The sequence below is a fragment of the Natator depressus genome, chromosome 7 (genome assembly GCF_965152275.1).
Source record: "Natator depressus isolate rNatDep1 chromosome 7, rNatDep2.hap1, whole genome shotgun sequence".
Taxonomy (NCBI): Eukaryota; Metazoa; Chordata; order Testudines; family Cheloniidae; genus Natator; species Natator depressus.
Window position 1 is genome coordinate 41,750,804 of NC_134240.1, and position 19,229 is coordinate 41,770,032.

General features: G+C 41.0%; 1 protein-coding gene across 1 annotated transcript in view; it reads left to right on the plus strand.

Moving 5' to 3' along the window:
• RFT1 (RFT1 glycolipid translocator homolog) overlaps positions 1-17,789 on the plus strand; it is a 34,227-nt gene extending 16,438 nt beyond the window's left edge. The window contains exons 10-13 of the mRNA XM_074959837.1: positions 1,588-1,732; positions 5,381-5,486; positions 8,867-9,116; positions 16,709-17,789. Coding sequence (XP_074815938.1) covers positions 1,588-1,732; positions 5,381-5,486; positions 8,867-9,116; positions 16,709-16,873 — 666 coding nt within the window. The 3' untranslated portion in view covers positions 16,874-17,789. The remainder of the gene's footprint in view (positions 1-1,587; positions 1,733-5,380; positions 5,487-8,866; positions 9,117-16,708) is intronic.
• The last annotated feature ends 1,440 nt before the right edge of the window (positions 17,790-19,229 follow it).

The following is a 19,229-nucleotide window of genomic DNA, read 5'->3' on the forward strand; positions in this document are numbered from 1 at the left end:
GTTTGCTTCAATGTTAATACACTGCGAAATAGTTTTACATAAACCTTACCCAACTCATTTGCACACACTCCATTTAGGTTGTCTTATTCTAGGTTAACTGACAAAAATGCTCCTAGTTACTTTGTGCAATGCTTTGAAAATATATGGAACTCAACAAGTACTATATAGTCGTATTGCCACTTACTACACTGAAAGAATAGGGGTTTTTTTCAGTTTTGAAAGAGAATAATCAGATGGGACTATAACTGAGCTATTTGAGATTATGAAGTGCATAGTAAAAACTGCCTTGTACTGCCTTTTCATGGTGGTAAATAACTGTACAACAAGGGAAGTGGGAAGTGAATTATAGATGCAAGTCTATGTAAGGAATACTTCATAAAATATAAAGTTCAGCCTCTGGAATTTACAAATAGTTTAATTGGATATTTTATTTTCAGTAGTACTTGTTGGTACACATGATAAAACAGGGTAAATAAAATCTCTTGCTTCAGGGCATTGGTTGATTGGTGCATGGGGTAACAAATGTATATTTTCTCATGTTCAGTATTGAATAATTGGCCAAGCGCCTTATAAATTTTCACATTTCTGTCACCTATCTAATATAGGCCAGTGTTACGGAAGGGACACTAGAGTTAACAGACTGTTCTGGTATGGCAAATGCTGTGTTCCTGCACAGCAGTAAAAATCGTACCTCTGCCACTCAATCACTGTGGCCTTGGGAAAATACTTTGCCCTTCTCAGTTTACCACTAATTCAGTGAGGCTTAATGTAATGTATAGAGCTTTGAACATATAAAACGCCAGGTAGATGACAAGTATGTTAAGATTAAAAGTGTATGTTTGTACACAAAATGTATAGGGATAACTCAAAACTTAACAAAAAAAACGAGGAGTACTTGTGGCACCTTAGAGACTAACACATTTTTTGGGCATAAGCTTTCATGGGCTAAAACCCACTTCATCGGATACGTGCAGTGGAAAATACAGTAGGAAGATATATATACACACAGAGAACATGAAAAAATGGATGTTGCCATACCAACTGTAGCGAGACCAATTAATTAAGGTGGGCTATTATCAGCAGGAGAAAAATAACTTTTGTAGTGATAATCAGGATGGCCCATTTCAAACAAAAAGAAAAGGAGTACTAGTGGCACCGTAGAGACTAACCAATTTATTTGAGCATAAGTTTTCATGAGCTACAGCTCATCCAATGCATCCGATGAAGTGAGCTGTAGCTCACGAAAGCTTATGCTCAAATAAATTGGTTAGTCTCTGAGGTGCCACTAGTACTCCTTTTCTTTTTGCGAATACAGACTAACACGGCTGCTACTCTGAAACCATTTCAAACAGTTGACAAGAAGGTGTAACAGTAGGGGGGAAAAAAGTACTTTTTTTTTTTTTTTTTTGCTGATACAGACTAACACGGCTACCACTCTAAAAACTTAAAGAAACCTTTACCATCTCTCTAAAGCAGTAGAAAAATGCTGTTCTTTTTTAAAGTAATTCTTTGTGAAAATGTCCCTGAAAATAAACTGCAGAATTCTGTAGCTTCTGATTCATGTAGATTATAAAATTCTTTCCCTAGGATGATATTGCAATGGCTGCAGCAGTATTAGAGTCACTGTTAAAACTCGTGCTTCTGGTTGGCCTGAGCATTACAGTTTTTGGCTACGCCTATTCTCAACTGGCTCTGGATATTTATGGAGGTTCAATGCTCAGTTCGGGATCAGGTAACTAATCACTTTTTGCCAGTTTTAGAAGTCTTTCTGAACAGAAGATGCAGATTTATTGAGTTATTTTACAAATCACATGTTGTCAGTCAAGAGCAAAATTGTCTGATAAGTAGAAAAGCACTTCTATCTGCTTGTGCATGAGTTTCTGCATTGCAGTCTACAGTATCCTGCACTGACCTCACTTTGGATAATCTGCTGCATCCGTTTGTTCAGTTATACACCCCTAATTTCAGAATTTAACGGCACTAGGGAACCAACTTGCCAGGTAGCCGTTGAGAACTGCCATGGAAGATAGACCATTGCTTAGAAGCACTATGTAATTACATTTGGCTCTAGACAGATTTGAAGCTAATAATTTGTAGGGTTCTGTTTTATTCTTTTTGCAGGGTAATCCTTTGGGAGGGGGGCATTCCATGTATTGCATTTTCAGATTTATGTAGCAATTAACTGGTATATTTATAATAATGGATATCTTTATGAGAATGGTGTTACAGATGCATTTTATATACAGTTTTGTGTGTGTCCAGTTCATCAGTGCAGCTGTAGGTTTCCATTATAACCTATTGTTATTATCCTTCATTTCAAATCACATTTGACAGGGATTTAGAGCCAAATTCCTCCCTTGTGCATACATATCCAGCTCCCATGGAGGCCTGTGGGTTAGTTTTGTCTATTTGAGTCCAGAATTTGGTTTTTAGTATTCAAGCTCTTTATATATAAGTAGTTATCTTCAGTTTTAATCTGCTGGAGAGTTTAATTAGTGATCACGTAATATTTTACAAGATTTCCCATGGTTGAAAGTTACTTTAAAAGGTAATGTGTGTTTGGTTATTCCATAATGCAGTATTACCAACCCCAAGAGATCAAAAATCATGAGTCAATCCTCCACAGTCCCAACAAAAAAGATATTGTGGGTTCTTTTTATTGGTTTTCCAGCTTCTGAATCTTTAGGGTCATGTTCTGAAGCCTTTCTTCGCAACCAAGAGGGCTACAAACTTTTTTATTTTTAAACATGGAAAGCTGAGATGCTTGCTTAATTACATGATTCCAGGAGCCAAAGGTTGAAGAAAACACCAAGTATTATGAGACTTGTGATAAAAGTATCAGAGCTGTCAACAAAACAAAGAAGGGTGTGTTTGTGGTCTTGTGTGTGGCTTTTTTTTTTTTTTTTTTAAGACTAGCAAAAACATTTATTTGAAAACTGCTTCTGTACTGAGCATACTATTATTTGTAAATCTATAAAATTATGATGCAGGTCTGTGGCAATCATTATATGTATTATTCAAAGCTGTTAGATTATTCAAAACAGTAATCACTGTCTCAGTACTATTCACTGGGGGTGATTTGGGTTTAAGATTTAACAGTTTCAGTGCAGCTTTACACGTTAAAGGGTAAAACGTACAACTGGAAAATAATTTCTATAGGCTGTTGGCTTTTCTTCATAGCCCAGAAGAACTGACACTACTCCTAGAGACTGGTACAAGTCCTTTTTCTCCTGGCTTTCTTCTACCTAACACAAAATCAACACATCAACTGTCCCTGCCCCTAATCTGGGATCTGCTGGAGGGGCCTATGCATTCCCTACATGTTAGCTATCTATTGGCCACTTGCTTGAGAGTCACCCTGCTCCAGTGCCTGATACAGGTGCCAACCTGCTTCCTGTAACTTTCCTTCCCCCACCCTATCCATGGGTTTACTGCCAGAGCCTCCCCACTCCTGGCGGATCTCTTCCCAGCTGAGCTACTTGTTAGGTTTTATAATTGCCTGATCCCTAGCTGATCTCTCTCATTTGGGAGGCAGCTGATCTGTCAGTTGAGGCTGGGCGCAATTTCAATTAAAAGGTCAGCCTTCCTGAGACATTTCACTTCAATCTGGAGACACTGACAGTGCCACAATGGGATATTAATATTCTGACTGACAAACACTTATATCTTTAATACTGAAAAATTACAAGGAAAATGGAAAACCTTACAACACAGTTTATTACATGGAATATATAGGAGCTTTATAGTGTGAAACATTGTCCTTTGAATACCACTAATTGAATAACAGGAAGAAAGTTGCAATTACTTTATTCAATTTCAAGATAATTAATTTGAGAGACATTGTAGCTCCATGAAGACCCTTGTTACTTATCTTTAAGGAGGTAGGTCGGACACAGGCTTGTAACAATTGCTGTTGCTTCTGCTGTCCTTTAATCTGCAATTTGATAGTATGGTGCAAAATACAATCAAAGAGGGTGAGCAATAAATATAAGCACTTAAATATTACCACCTGTTCCTCAAGAACTTTGGACTCTTGACAGATTAAGATGCATGTTTGGAAGCCCACGTTGGTTTTTATAGAGAATTTTTAGCAATAAAGAAACATGACATGCATCAGTTGTCAATACATCTGTTCTGAGTACATATTTTATCACTAATCCTCTTTAGATTTTTATTAATTTCAGGAAAATGAAATTTCTGAAAGTGGGTTGTTATAGAACAGCAGCAGTTAGAAAATGCTCTCTTGATAAAAAGGGCTATCCCCTTGCTTGCATCACTTGCTATCCTATTTCCCCCTCTAAAATGTAAAGGGGGAAATGAAAACAGGTGTTACTCACTGTGGGCCCAATCTATCAAACATTAACTGTACTTAAGGTATTAGCCTCTTCACTTCAGGAGGACTGCTCGTGTGTTAAGTCACTCTCAAGTATATTCACAGGATTGGGTCCTATGAAGGTGAATTCCTAAATGTGACATGCTGACATTTGTATCTACCCTGATTTTCCTTGAGTATCTGTGAGTTGTGTTAAATTATTTCATTTCCCTTTTTTCTCGCGTGCTTGTAGCCTTACTTTGATTGCCTGTATGTGCATCTGCATAGAGTTGAAGACTTTTTCTCTTCACCTTAAAGAAATGTGCTGTACCGTGGCTGCTCAGGAAATTACTCCTCAGAACTGAGACAGAGGGATAGTGCACAGTGTAATAACCCTGATCAATTAAGTCTGTTTTTGGGATATGAGTTCATTTGCCAGCATTCATTTTTTGCTACCAAAGCAAACTGAAATGTTAGCTGCCATTTTGTAATTTTCTCACCTTTACAAGTTCACGTGGGAATCTTTCTTTTTTAAAGGACATTAAACCAGTTTCCAAAACTAGGTGTAGAATTTTTAACTCCTTTATAAATCACTATGTCCCATTAAAAATATTCATGTAACTCCCAGTTTAGCACAGTTGCTATCTGTTTCTTATGACAATATATCCTGGCTGGAGTATATATCTTCTCCCTTGCTTCCACCTCTTGAGGATTAGCCTCAGATTTATTACCCAAGTCCTCTACAATAGACAATGCTGGATTTAACAAGTTTTTGTCTTTCTTAAAGAAATCTCAACTATTTAAAATATCCTTTTGACGATGGGGGAAAAAAGATCTGAGCTACAAGTGGTGTCCTTGGCTTTCTGTTTAGTCTACTCATTGTCTTGTAATGGTATTGATAGGAACATGCCTGTGTAATTTAGATTACAGATTGAACTTGAAAGTAGCTGTAATGGTAAAATCATCATTGAAAACATTTGTGGGGTTGATCTTTGAGCACCAGTAGATATAAGAAGTATATACATGAGCCTTCATTATAAGAATATTGGTTCATTTATTGTTTTTTAGGTCCTGGTCTCCTGCGCTGCTACTCTTTATATGTCCTCCTCCTTGCTGTCAATGGAGTAACAGAATGTTTTGCATTTGCTTCTATGTGCAAAGAGGAGGTAGACAGGTAGGCAAGAAGGCTTGTGGATCCATTAATAGCCCCTAAAGTGTTCCCGAAAAACAAATTTACTGCAGATGCGACTGTCAGTCTACAGTGCAGCTATACCTAGAGGGAAGGCTTAAGGGGAGGAGGGCGGGGTGGGAAAAACACTTCGGAAATTCAGGTGCCTTTTTACACACTGTTGTTTCACCACTTAAGCTTCAGTTTTGATTTTCACATCTTCAGTGCCAGTTCTAAAGCAGTGATACATTCTCAACTAATATAAATATGATCAAAATGTTCAGACTCTGGTTCCTAAGGTTACACACCTAAATCCATATGTATGTGTTTCAGTAAGTAACTTGATTTACGCTTTGCAGCCAGCACCCACTCCTCCCTTTGAGGTTAAAGGGTGTTCATAGCTCCTCAGCACCACTGAAAAACAGGCTACTTATTTAGCAGCCTAAATATAGATTAGTTGGATAACTTGGGCACATATAAATTTGGACGTTATATACACAGAATACATATCTAGTCAAAGTATGAAATGGAAGAAAATATTTGAGGGGAAAAAAAAATCCTAAACCTTAGTTTCCATACATGTGCACATTGAGTAGTTTTAAAAGTATCTGCCAATAATAGCAATATTTTTTATTATAAAATATATTGCTTTAGTAATACATCTAATTTAAAAATGTCAGTTATAAAAATATTCTATCTCAAGTATTTTTCTGAATGAATGAAATTCCTGTCTATATCTTCTCATATTTCGTTGACTATTTTAATTGCTAATTATTTCCTATTTTTCTGAAATCTGTGCTGATGTGCAGCAGAGGCTGTTTTTGTTGACTGGGAGAAGGGTTGATGCATAATGCTTATGACTACCAGCTTTGGTCACTGTTAAGTGGCACTAGAAAAAAATTTTTGGTTCCAAACTTTTTCAAGGAGAGGGTTTCACTATAAAGAATTTGCCAATCTCAATTATAGATTTGACTCTCCTTTAAAGAAAAATATATAAGCACTAAATACTGTATTGTACACCATGTCTTATTACCTTATTAATTCTAGGCAAGTGAACATAAATATTTGGCAGCACAAAAGACAGTGTATTAGGCAGTACATCAGTTAATTAGGTCCAGGGTTTTTATAATACATCATGAAATAGCTGTCTTATTAAATAATATACATAAGACTCATTGAACTTCAAGTTTTGTCAAAAGTTTGTCAAAGGACTCTTTCATGGAAAACCTAATTTCTCCCCCGCCCCCATCAGCTCAATTTCTGCGGCATATTGGTGAGTTTAAAAGTGACATAGTTATCAATATAAGAGGACTGCCAAAATAGCGTAGTAATATAAGAATATTCATGAGACTATTTTTGGATTGGCAAACATCATGCCTTGAGGAAACAGGTTTGTATGTCATGTGACTTGGCGCTGAGAAAGTTTTCACATTATATTTTAAACATGTATACTGTTTTGACCAAAGTCTTTATTAGATTAAATTATCAGACTTTACAGGTTTGAATGTCTGAGCCACTGATCCATTTTAAATGTCAATTTAATTAAAAGTTTAATTTTTCAACTGTGAACTTTTTCTTTCACTTCATCAAAATAATCCCCAAAATTGAAACTTTAAAATTAGTTGCTATTATTAGATTTTAAAGCTAACTTTTAACACATTTTGTGATAATTGCCTGCTTTCGTGAGACTGTATGCCTATCATGTCTTTTTGGCAATCTAGGCAAAAATATGGCAGCATACACTGCATTTTAACCACAACCTTATGGCAGAATAATTGCTGTCACGGTATAATAATTTTCTGTTGATTTGAAAAAGTGCTATATTGCGTCTCATTTTAAATTTGCAGTTTTTGTCAGATGTACAATGCATTTTAAGGCTGCAGATTCGTGATCTGTGCTTAATTGGGAAATACAACAGCTGCAGAGTGCTCATCTAATGGAAGACAGCAGAACTTGTCCTTATCAGCTGTACTAATGCTGCCTTGAAGTTATTCACTGTAGTCTTTTAGACTAGGGCTGTAATGTTGAATTAATCCCTATTTTTCTGAATTAGTTATTAGTTCACATCTATTTTAGCTGTCTTTCTGGGTGTGACTTTGAACTAATAAACTTGTTGCAATTCAGGATGATCATGTATCAACTGGATATTTTTCTATGGATACTATAAAGAAATAGAAGTTGGATCAAGTGAAGTGAATTTTCATCTAAGTTTCTGTAGGGGCAAAATGGTTGGTATAGCTCTCTGCACACTGATTGCACATATACTTCATGTTGGAGTAACCACATGTCCAGCAATCCGGGAGACATGCATAAGTGCTTGCTGAAAATTAGTAGATGTTACACACATGCAGAGAGTGGGGTGTGTGTGTGTGTGTATATATATATATATATATATATATAAAAATATTGAACTGTGCCATATTAAAAATTACTACTGCACTTTAGTTCAAATTAAAATAGATTAATATTGCTTGCTAAAAGTGTTTTTATTTAGACTATAGCCCTTTCCCAATATTGGCTATTTTAAAAAACTATATAGTCTCAGAAATTAAGTAGGCTATAACTATGCAGTTATATATTAAGTTTTAATGATCATCTGGCTTTGTTTTTTTTAAATCAGAATCTTGTTCTGTTCTGTTAAGAGTGGGCTTCATCTCCCAACTTCCTTCACCCTCTCTATTTATAAAGGCTAACAGACTGCTGGCCTTACTAAAACTAGCAACAGGCCTTTATTCAGCAGCGTGCAACAACTCCCTGTTACTAGACTTTTGCACTCTTGCTTTTCATATACCGAGAGAGATTTTAGACTGAACCAGCTGACTTGCATGATCTTTTCAAAGTGCTGATTTGTAAGTGAAGTAAAATTTTTAACCAAGGTTTACAGAAGTTTACGAATGCCTTCTTGTTAAGAATTTTTAATATAGGGTAGAAATCTTCAGATTTTGCAAGCTTAATTAGTCAAATCTGGTAAGAGAAATCAGAAATGTATGGTTCACTATTAAAAATAAAAATCTCACACTTAATGTGGCTCTTCCTTTGTTTTCCGCCACACCCTTCAGCGAGCCTTTTTTATGAACACCTCTTAATTTGATCCCTACCCTACTGTTTATGTTCAAAATTAACCATAATTTGGTTTCTTCTTTTAGGGGAAAAAAATTGTGGGACTCTTGCTGACATGGGTGTTAATGGATAAATATTTTCACTGCATACACTGCTTAACTCAGAGACTAACAAATTTATTTGAGCATAAGCTTTCGTGAGCTACAGCTCACTTCATTGGATGTCTCTTAAGGTGCCGCAAGTACTCCTTTTCTTTTTGCGCATACAGACTAACACGGCTGCTCCTCTGAAACATTGCTTAACTTGTTTCTCTTTTTTCCTTTTAGGTTCAATTTTGTTATGCTGGCCTTGTCCTTCACATTCTTGTGCGTCTCTTATTTCTTGACTCAGTGGCAAGGCAGTGTAGGCTTTATCCTTGCAAACTGCTTCAATATGAGTATTCGAATAGCACACAGCATTCGCTATATCTACAGTTACTTCAAAGAGAGCTCTTACAGACCTTTGAAAGGGCTGCTACTCTCGCCATCACTAATTTTTGTTTATATTATAAGTGGAGTAGTCACTGTTTTTTCAGAGGTGAGTGTTTCTCAGATTTCACTATCATTCTTGTAAAAGTTTGCTCATATCAAGTAATCAGAAAATATAATTAGTGAGATTTTGATAATAAAAAAACTAAAGGACATGCAAGTAGAGTATGAGCATAGGCTAATAAAATGTTATTACAATTTTGCAAGGCTGATTATATTGTATATATGTATATGAGACAAAGGCGCATGATGATAAATGCAATTTGTCACATGGGTATTACCATACATAGTGGTGTGTGTGTGTATGTACAGAATATCTATCAATGCCACGTGGCAGGGGTCTGATAGATTAATGAATCATGCTGTTTTTTACCATACCATCTGTTCTCTGCTTACTAATCAGTCTTCATGGATCTTATTTCAATATCTCCAATCTCCCAACAGCTTCAAACAGCAATCAATAAAAAAAACAAACTTGCCACAAAAATGTTCCCTCTTTTTTGCCCCTGCCCCGGCACCCCCTCACCAGTATGTGGCATTCCTCCCCCATTCACACCTACCTAGGGTAGAAGATGGGCAAGGTTCAGTCCTGCACCAGCTTAAGATTTTCTGTGGCAACGATTACATGAATTAAGTTGAATATCCCATGGCTCTGAGGGGTAGAAGCTAGAGCTTATATTGGAAAGGGAGATTCTTCTTCGAGTGCTTGCTCATGTCGAGTCCATTCTAGGTATGTGCACGCCCACGTACACAGTCATCAGAGATTTTTACCAACTGCAGGGTCAGCTCTGGTGCCCCCTTGAGTGCCGCGCTCATGCGTTGGTATATCAGGCACCGCCAGCCCTATGCCCTCTGTTCTTTCTTACCGCCCATGACGGTTGGTCGGATCACCTTGTCTTGCACAGCAAGAGTGTTAGCAGTTCTTTACAGCCCATTGTTATTCCCTTTCTATATAGTTTGTAGGTACACTTTAAATAAGTGTTAGTTTAGTGGTTAGAGTCCCAGCTGGAACTTCACCCTGGAGTGGGTTATGCTCTGTTCTCCGGTTTTAAGCTGTGTTCATCGTGCAACAGGCCGATGCCTCTCAGTGATCCTCCCAGCAGCTGTTTGAAGTGCTTGGGGGAATCCCATATAAAGAATAAGTGCAGGATTTGCAAAAACTTTCATCCCAGAACCCAAAAGGAGAGGGACATCCGCTTGAGAGCCCTCCTGATGGAGACCATGCTGCACCTGACGTCAGAGCCCTCCCCACCGGATTTCGCTCCTAGCACCTTGGCATTGGTGTGACGGCCCTGCTGGCATTGGGATCCTCCCGGCACTGATTTTCCCCCCCTCACCGGTGCCCAAGAAGTGTCCAAAGAAAAAGGGCTCCCTGGCACCATCAAAGGAGGGGAAGGGGGCTCTGGGCAAAAGACCAAGTTCAGGCCACGTGCCCGCCCCAAAGCTACATGCTACGGTTGGACCCCCTAGCCCAGCCAAGGATCCGAAACTCAGGAGCGGTAGAGGATCCTGACTTCTAGGGGACCTTCATCGCCTGAGACAGCCCAAGTGGCCAAAGACCTGGTGGGCCTACTAGTACCACAAATAGCCACGCCAGGTGCTGGCAGTGACTAAGGCCCTACAGCACAATGACAAGCCAATCATGCAAGCTCCCCAAAGGGTAGGGGAGCACCTTTGGTCCCTGAATCACAGGCATTCACCCCTGTCCCCACAGCCTAGGACATCAGTCGCCGGCTTGAAGGCACAGGTCCCTGGCGCCGCACTCTCCTTCCATGAGACACGGATCACCGGAACCGACGCACAGGTCCCCACACTCCTGGTACCAGCCAGCCTCCCGCCTATGATCACCTTAGCACAGATCTCTATCACCCAGGCTCAACCCGACTCAACCCAGACCTTTGAAACACACGGGGCCTAGAGACAGGCGTTTTGAAGGTGTGACCTAGTACAGCGACCCCGTCAAGTACCTGGATCTACCCTCCTGTTCTTTCCTCAACTGCCTGGGCCCCTTTCAGTTGACATGGTCACGAGTGGCATCTGACTGTTGGATGCTCAACACAATATCCTTGGCCACACCCTACAGTTCTCAACTGCTCCCCCACATCCCTTCCCTGTCTCTCTTTAGGGGCCCTTCTCATGAGCAACTCCTCGCTCAAGAGGTGGGAAAACCTCCTAATGTTGGGACTGGTTGAGGAGGTCTCTCGGGATGTGAAGGGAAAAGGATTCTATTCCCAATATTTCCTAATCCTGAAAGCAAAAGGGGGCCCAAGACTCATCCTGGACCTGCCTCACCTCAACAAGCATCAAGCAACAAACATCTCAAGAAGTTGAAATTTCACATGCCCTCCGTGGCCTCCATCGTCACTTCCCTGGATCCGGGTGTACTGCCCTCGACTTGAACGGATGGGTAGGATCCCCTGGGGGACTAACATTAAGGGGAAAGGAGTCCAGGAGAGCTGGCTGTATTTCAAGGAATCCCTGTTGAGGTTACAGGGACAAACCATCCCGATGAGTCGAAAGAATAGTAAATATGGCAGGCGACCAGCTTGGCTTAACGGTGAAATCCTAGTGGATCTTAAACATAAAAAAGAAGCTTACAAGAAGTGGAAGGTTGGACGTATGACCAGGGAAGAGTATAAAAATATTGCTCGGGCATGTAGGAATGAAATCAGGAGGGCCAAATCGCACCTGGAGCTGCAGCTAGCAAGAGATGTCAAGAGTAACAAGAAGGGTTTCTTCAGGTATGTTGGCAACAAGAAGAAAGCCAAGGAATGTGTGGGCCCCTTTACTGAATGAGGGAGGCAACCTAGTGACAGAGGATGTGGAAAAAGCTAATGTGCTCAATGCTTTTTTTGCCTCTGTCTTCACTAACAAGGACAGCTCCCAGACTGCTGCACTGGGCATCACAACATGGGGAGTAGATGGCCAGCCCTCTGTGGAGAAAGAGGTGGTTAGGGACTATTTAGAAAAGCTGGACGTGCACAAGTCCATGGGGCCGGACGAGTTGCATCCGAGAGTGCTAAAGGAATTGGCGGCTGTGATTGCAGAGCCATTGGCCATTATCTTTGAAAACTCGTGGCGAACGGGGGAAGTCCCGGATGACTGGAAAAAGGCTAATGTAGTGCCAATCTTTAAAAAAGGGAAGGAGGAGGATCCTGGGAACTACAGACCAGTCAGCTTCACCTCAGTCCCCGGAAAAATCATGGAGCAGGTCCTCAAAGAATCAATCCTGAAGCACTTACATGAGAGGAAAGTGATCAGGAACAGTCAGCATGGATTCACCAGGGGTAGGTCATGCCTGACTAATCTAATCGCCTTCTATGATGAGATTACTGGTTCTGTAGATGAAGGGAAAGCAGTGGATGTATTGTTTCTTGACTTTAGCAAAGCTTTTGACACGGTCTCCCACAGTATTCTTGTCAGCAAGTTAAAGAAGTATGGGCTGGATGAATGCACTATAAGGTGGGTAGAAAGTTGGCTAGATTGTCGGGCTCAACGGGTAGTGATCAATGGCTCCATGTCTAGTTGGCAGCCGGTGTCAAGTGGAGTGCCCCAGGGGTCAGTCCTGGGGCCGGTTTTGTTCAATATCTTCATAAATGATCTGGAGGATGGTGTGGATTGCACTCTCAGCAAATTTGCAGATGATACTAAACTGGGAGGAGTGGTAGATATGCTGGAGGGCAGGGATAGGATACAGAGGGACCTAGACAAATTGGAGGATTGGGCCAAAAGAAATCTGATGAGGTTCAATAAGGATAAAGTGCAGGGTCCTGCACTTAGGACGGAAGAACCCAATGCACAGCTACAGACTAGGGACCGAATGGCTAGGCAGCAGTTCTGCGGAAAAGGACCTAGGGGTGACAGTGGACGAGAAGGTGGATATGAGTCAGCAGTGTGTCTTTGTTGCCAAGAAGGCCAATGGCATTTTGGGATGTATAAGTAGGGGCATAGCGAGCAGATCGAGGGACATGATCGTTCCCCTCTATTCGACATTGGTGAGGCCTCATCTGGAGTACTGTGTCCAGTTTTGGGCCCCACACTACAAGAAGGATGTGGATAAATTGGAGAGAGTCCAGCGAAGGGCAACAAAAATGGTTAGGGGTCTGGAACACATGACTTCTGAGGAGAGGCTGAGGGAACTGGGATTGTTTAGTCTGCAGAAGAGAAGAATGAGGGGGGATTTGATAGCTGCTTTCAACTACCTGAGAGGTGGTTCCAGAGAGGATGGTTCTAGACTATTCTCAGTGGTAGAAGAGGACAGGACAAGGTAATGGTCTCAAGTTGCAGTGGGGGAGGTTTAGGTTGGATATTAGGAAAAACTTTTTCACTAGGAGGGTGGTGAAACACTGGAATGCGTTACCTAGGGAGGTGGTAGAATCTCCTTCCGTAGAAGTTTTTAAGGTCAGGCTTGACAAAGCCCTGGCTGGGATGATTTAATTGGTGATTGGTCCTGCTTTGAGCAGGGGGTTGGACTAGATGACCTCCTGAGGTCACTTCCAACCCTGATATTCTATGATTCTATGAATGACACATATTTCAATTTTCCCAGGACACAGACAGTTCCTCTGTTTTGTGTTGGGTCAGCACCATCTCCAATTCACGGCACTGTCCTTTGGTCTCTCATCAGCCCCGAGAATATTTACAAAGTGCATGGCGCCAGTGGCCGCTTACCTGAGGTGTTGCAGTGTTCACATTTACCCATGCCTCAATGTCTGGCTGATCAAGGGCTGGTCTCCACATCAGGTGTGGCGGCACCTTGATTTGATTTGCTCCACATATCACAATCTAGGTCTATTCATAAATGAGAAAAAAATTGATGTTAGTTCTGGTGCAGCGCATAATGTTCATAGGAGTGGTCCTTGACCCTACTCAGGCCACGGCCTTCCTCCCTGAAGCCTGATTCTGTGCTATGTCAAACCTAATCTCATATATGCAAGACCACTCTCTCACCACCACTCTCACGTACTTGAGGCTGTTGGGCCATGTGGCAGATTGCACTTATGTGGTCTGGCATGCACGGCTCCATCTCAGGCCCCTACAGGCATGGCTGGCGTCGGTCTATGTCCCCAGCAGGCACAACATAGACAAAGTAGTCAAGGTTCTGGACCATATATTGTTGTTGCTCGCTGGTGGTTGTACCCCGCTTCAGTGTTTGGAGGGAGTCCCCTTTGTGGCCCCATCAGTTATCCTGGTTTGGATCTAGGGTGGGGAGCCCACCTGGGCATTCTTGGTATGCAAGGTCATTGGTCAAGTTGCGATCGCTCCTTACATATAAATGTCAGGGAGCTCAGAGCAGTACGCTTGGCCTGTCAAGATTTTCTGCCTCATATAAAAGGCAGGGCGGTTCAAGTCCTGACGGGCAATACTTCTGCTATGTTCTATATCAACAAGCAAGGTGGAGCCTGGTCCTCAGCTCTTTACCAAGAAGCCCTCAGGGTCTGGAACATTTGTTCAGCTTGCCATTCATCTCGTGGCCGCACACCTCCCTGGGACGAGAAACATTTTGGCAGATCGCCTCAGCAGGACCTTCTCATCTTGCCACGTGTGGTTGCTCCCTCTGGAGCTAGTCAGCATAATTTTCCAAAGGTGGGAGACTCCCCAGGTGGACTTGTTTGCATCCAGGCACAATAGAAAGTGTGTCACTTTCTGTTCGATTCGGGGGACTGACAGAGGCTCTCTGTCAGACGCTTTCCTGCTCCTGCGGTCGGGGCTCTGAAGTACACCTTCCCTCCAGTGCCGTTAATCTAGATCTCTAGTTAACCTCATGAAGATCAAGCAGGACAGAGGAAAAGTAATCCTGATAGTGTCATCTTGGCCGCACCAGCACTGGTTTGGCACGTTGCTGGACCTCTCGGTGGCTGCCCTGTTACAGCTACTGCTCCAGCCGGCCCTGTTGTCTCAGAACCATGGCAGACTGTTACAGCTGAACCTGATGGCGCTGCACCTGACGGCCTGGCTGCTGCATGGTTGAATACAGATGAGCAGATATGCTCGGCTGATGTCCAACAGGTCCTGCTGGGTAGCAGAAAGCCCTCTACCAGAGCAACCTACGTGGCCAAATGGAAACGGTTTACATGCTGGACTTCAGATAAAGGTATTTGACCCCGAGAGGGCCTCGCTGCAGTTAATCCTGGATTACCTCCTGCATCTTAAACTCCCAGGGTCTCTCTCTTTCATCTGTTAAGGTCCACTTGGCCGATATTTCGGCCTTTCCTCCTCCGATCAAGAACAAGTCGGTTTTTGCCCATGACATGATTGCTAGGGTCCTCAAGGGCCCTCGCACCAGAGACCCTGTTCCTCTGTGGGACCTAAATCTTGTGCTGTTGCGGACCACAGGAGCCCCCTTCTAGCTTCTGGCTTCTTGCTCCCTCCTCTCCTGAAAGGTCACTTTCTTGGTGGTAATAATGTCTGCCCACAGGGTCTCTGAGATTAGGGCACTTGCCTCGGAGCCACCCTACACGGTGCTTACAACAACAAGGTTCAACTGCGACCACATCTGGCCTTCCAACGCAAGGTTGTTTCACAGTTTCATATGACTCAGGACATATTCTTACCTGTCATCTTCCCTAAACCTCATAAGTCAGAGGAGGAAGCACAGGTTGCACTCTCTGGACATCAGAAGGGCACTAGCTTTCTACATTGAGAGGACCAAGTCTTTTCATAAGTGACCACAGTTATTTGTCGCAGTGGCTGACAGGATGAAAGGTTGTCCAGTGTTGACCCAGAGAATCTCATCTTGTATCTGCTACTGTTACAATGCTGCCTTTGGTGGACCAGTATTGCAAGCTGTATGACCATGAACTCCGAGTCCACCTCCATAGATACTGCTTGTGAATCACCTAGAACGGAGTCGACATGAGCAAGCACTCGAAGAAAAAATGGTTACTTACCCACCTTTCATATCTGGTGTTCTTTGAGATTGTGTTGCTCATGTCCATTCCGTTACCCACCCTCCTGCTCCTCTGTCGGAGTTGTCAGCAAGAAGGAACTGAGAGGGCATAGGGCTGGTGGCACCTGATGTGCCAACACATGAGCGCAGAACTCAAGGAGGCGTCACTGCCAACCCTATGGATACCGCGAAGGCAAAAATCTCCAATGACTGTGCATGTGGGCACGCACACACCTAGAATGGAATTGACATGAGCAACACATCTCGAAGAATAACAGTTAACAAAAAGTAGGTAACCGTTTTTCCCGAGATTTCCAATACGTCCGTCTTTTAAACATAGGTGGATATATGGTTGCAGAAATGAAGGAATGTGTAGCCTTAATCTCAACACATAAGAAAATGGTTTTCCTAAGTATATCAATTAATGTCATGTGTGCATAGTGAATGGTATATGATGGCATATAACTTCTACAATGATCAGGTATATACCAAATGTTTGTTTATTTTCATAGAAATTGTATTCTAAAAATATTAATAGGGCCATTATTAGCTATAATATTTTGTAGGTTCAAATTATGCTAGCCAAATCTATCTGATTGCCTTGCCTGAGACTGGCAGCTGGATGACCACCTCAGTAGTACTGGTATTGTGGTCAAGAGAAGTATTAGAGCCTGCTTGTCATTGATGCAGAGCATCCACCTCTCTACCAGTAATCTTTCTACAACTGCTTGCTTACTTTGTTTTCTTTGTAGGTATTCTTGTGCTGTGATAAAGGCTGGCCTGCAAGGCTGATTCACATCACTGTGGGAGCTCTGTGCTTTGCAGCAACACTTATCACTATATTCTTCACAGAGACCAAGCTGATTAACTTTGTTAGAACTCAGTTCCTGTCACAGTATACCAAGAAAGAAACTTAAAATGATCATGTACGGAATAATTGTTATGTATTTTTATGTTTGCTACAAAGGTATATTTTATATATGAAATATGCACAGGATAAGTTTTACACTGTGTAGCTGAAATGGAAATATTTGGCAACCAGATACTATTTCCATTTTCAAATAATTTAAACTCATAGCAGCTTCCAACATAAATTATACCAACCCTGAGCCAGGTAATTCTCCTTGTCATTCTTATCAAAGCTTTTTCCTTCATAACAGTATTGCCCAACTTTGTTTTTTAGCAGAATGAAATAAGTAGGACTTACACTGATGCAAATCTTCTTTGTGGGATGCTCCCATTGTTACAAATGGGACTACTAAGTGTGATGGTGTTAAAGAATTAGACTTTACCCACTTTTACACAACTATCAAATATTAAAATGGATGAATGATCCTTCAAAGTAAGTGAGGCCACACTTAATTATTAAGAAAAAATTATATATATGCTGTGTTCAAGGAGAACAACGCTGGACAGTAGAGCATGAACTAATAGTAACTTAATAGTATACAGAAACAACATTATCCAGTACAAAGAAATTGACTTACTAATGTTGGGAAACATGAAACAATTTGGAACAGAAAACTTCAGACATTTTATGTTATAAACAAATAAATGGAATGCACAAACTTGCATTGGATTTGCAATTTTATGTTATAAACAAATAAATGGAATGCATATGCATGTGGATTGTGCAAGAGTGCTTGTTTTTCTACATACTGTTTACTGACCAGGGTATTGACTAGTATGCCAAAAATATACTTCAGTGTTCACTAAAGTACACAATATTGTATTTTGGAAGGAAGTTCTGCAAAACGTAAGCCCTCTCTGTTCTTTCTCCTGGGTGCAAGTCACAGCTGAAATTTCCCAAAGTCCAGAAGGTCAATAGAGTTAAACTTAAATTCTATAACTTTTATTTTATCTCTATTTTTAGTTAATTTATAAATACTAGTGCAAACAAAAATTTAAATAAAAATATTCCCTCATAATTCACATGTGTGAAATATGTCCCAAATGTCTGGATGACCAAAATGGCTTGCGTGTGTGTGTGGGTTATATTTATATATGTATAAATAAAAACGTCCATCTAACAATGAAGCTTATCTTTTCACTTGCTCAGAACTTTCTGAATAGTTTCCATGGATAGACTCAAGGGTTAACCTTAACCCATATGTGACTTTTTTGTTGTTGAAAACTGGAGGCTTTGGAATTAGATAAATACTAATGAAGCTTAAAACACATTTAGCATACTTCTAAGAACTGAACTCTGAAATTTCAGATTTCATAAGTGGCAGGTTTTTAATGATCAACATTAATTTTGCTAAGTTTGGACAGATCAAAAAAGTCAAGTGATGAAAAATATGTGCTGTTGCATGTACAGTGTGTGGTTCTTACTGAATTTTTAATTGTTAGTTGTCTGAGACACTGTGGAGTTGTGTAAAATCCAGTATGGTAATGTTATGAACTTAACTCAAAACTACAAAAACACAAGCTCAGAACTAAGCTATAGAGTCCAAATTGTCATCTCCACTTCTAGAGAAAGATATGTGAAAATGTCATTAACCGTCAATTGTGCAAAAGCACACATTTTTGGCTAATTGTGCTTTGGAAGACTTGGCCAGGATACACTTTGACATGCATGTTATCCCAGGTTAGTTTATGAAATTCCTGCAACAGTTAAAGCTGAGCCTGTCACAGTTTACACCCTGATTAAGTAAAGCATTATTAAGCACTATGCTTAACTTCAAGCACATGTTTAAGTCCTTTGTTGAAATCCAGCTTCTGTTCAGCACATGCTTAAATGCTTTGAACTGGGGCCTAAATATCACAAGTACCTGGCCCTTGCTGTTGACCCTCCATCCCTTGAGGGTGATATGGTAGTCTTACGGTATGGGTGAGAGGCAGGAGGAGTAGACCTGCTAATAAGGCTGTGCTGCCAGTAGGAAGAAGTCTAGGGAGCAATGTGTGGATTTCTTGGTCCTCTATTTAATTGTTCTAAAATCCCTGATGCTTTCCAATGATTCATTGGAATAGCAGAGTGTTTGAAGGCAATGGGCCTCATCCCAATCCCTCTTCAGGAAAGGAACTCCTTCTGACACTATCTCCAGCTGCACCAGTTTGAACTCTCAGGGTTTACTAAATTATTTTGCTTTCCTCTGGAGGTTTTTCTGTAAGAGGGCAGGATTTGGCTTGTAATAAAGCAGCATATACTATAAAAATACTTCAGCAAAATGTCATGGATTTGAGAGAGAGACCTTTACAGACCTAAAAATATATTTTTGCAGAAACTTGGGTGCATAGGGTCTTTCCTTATGTTGATGGTGGTGTTTTCAA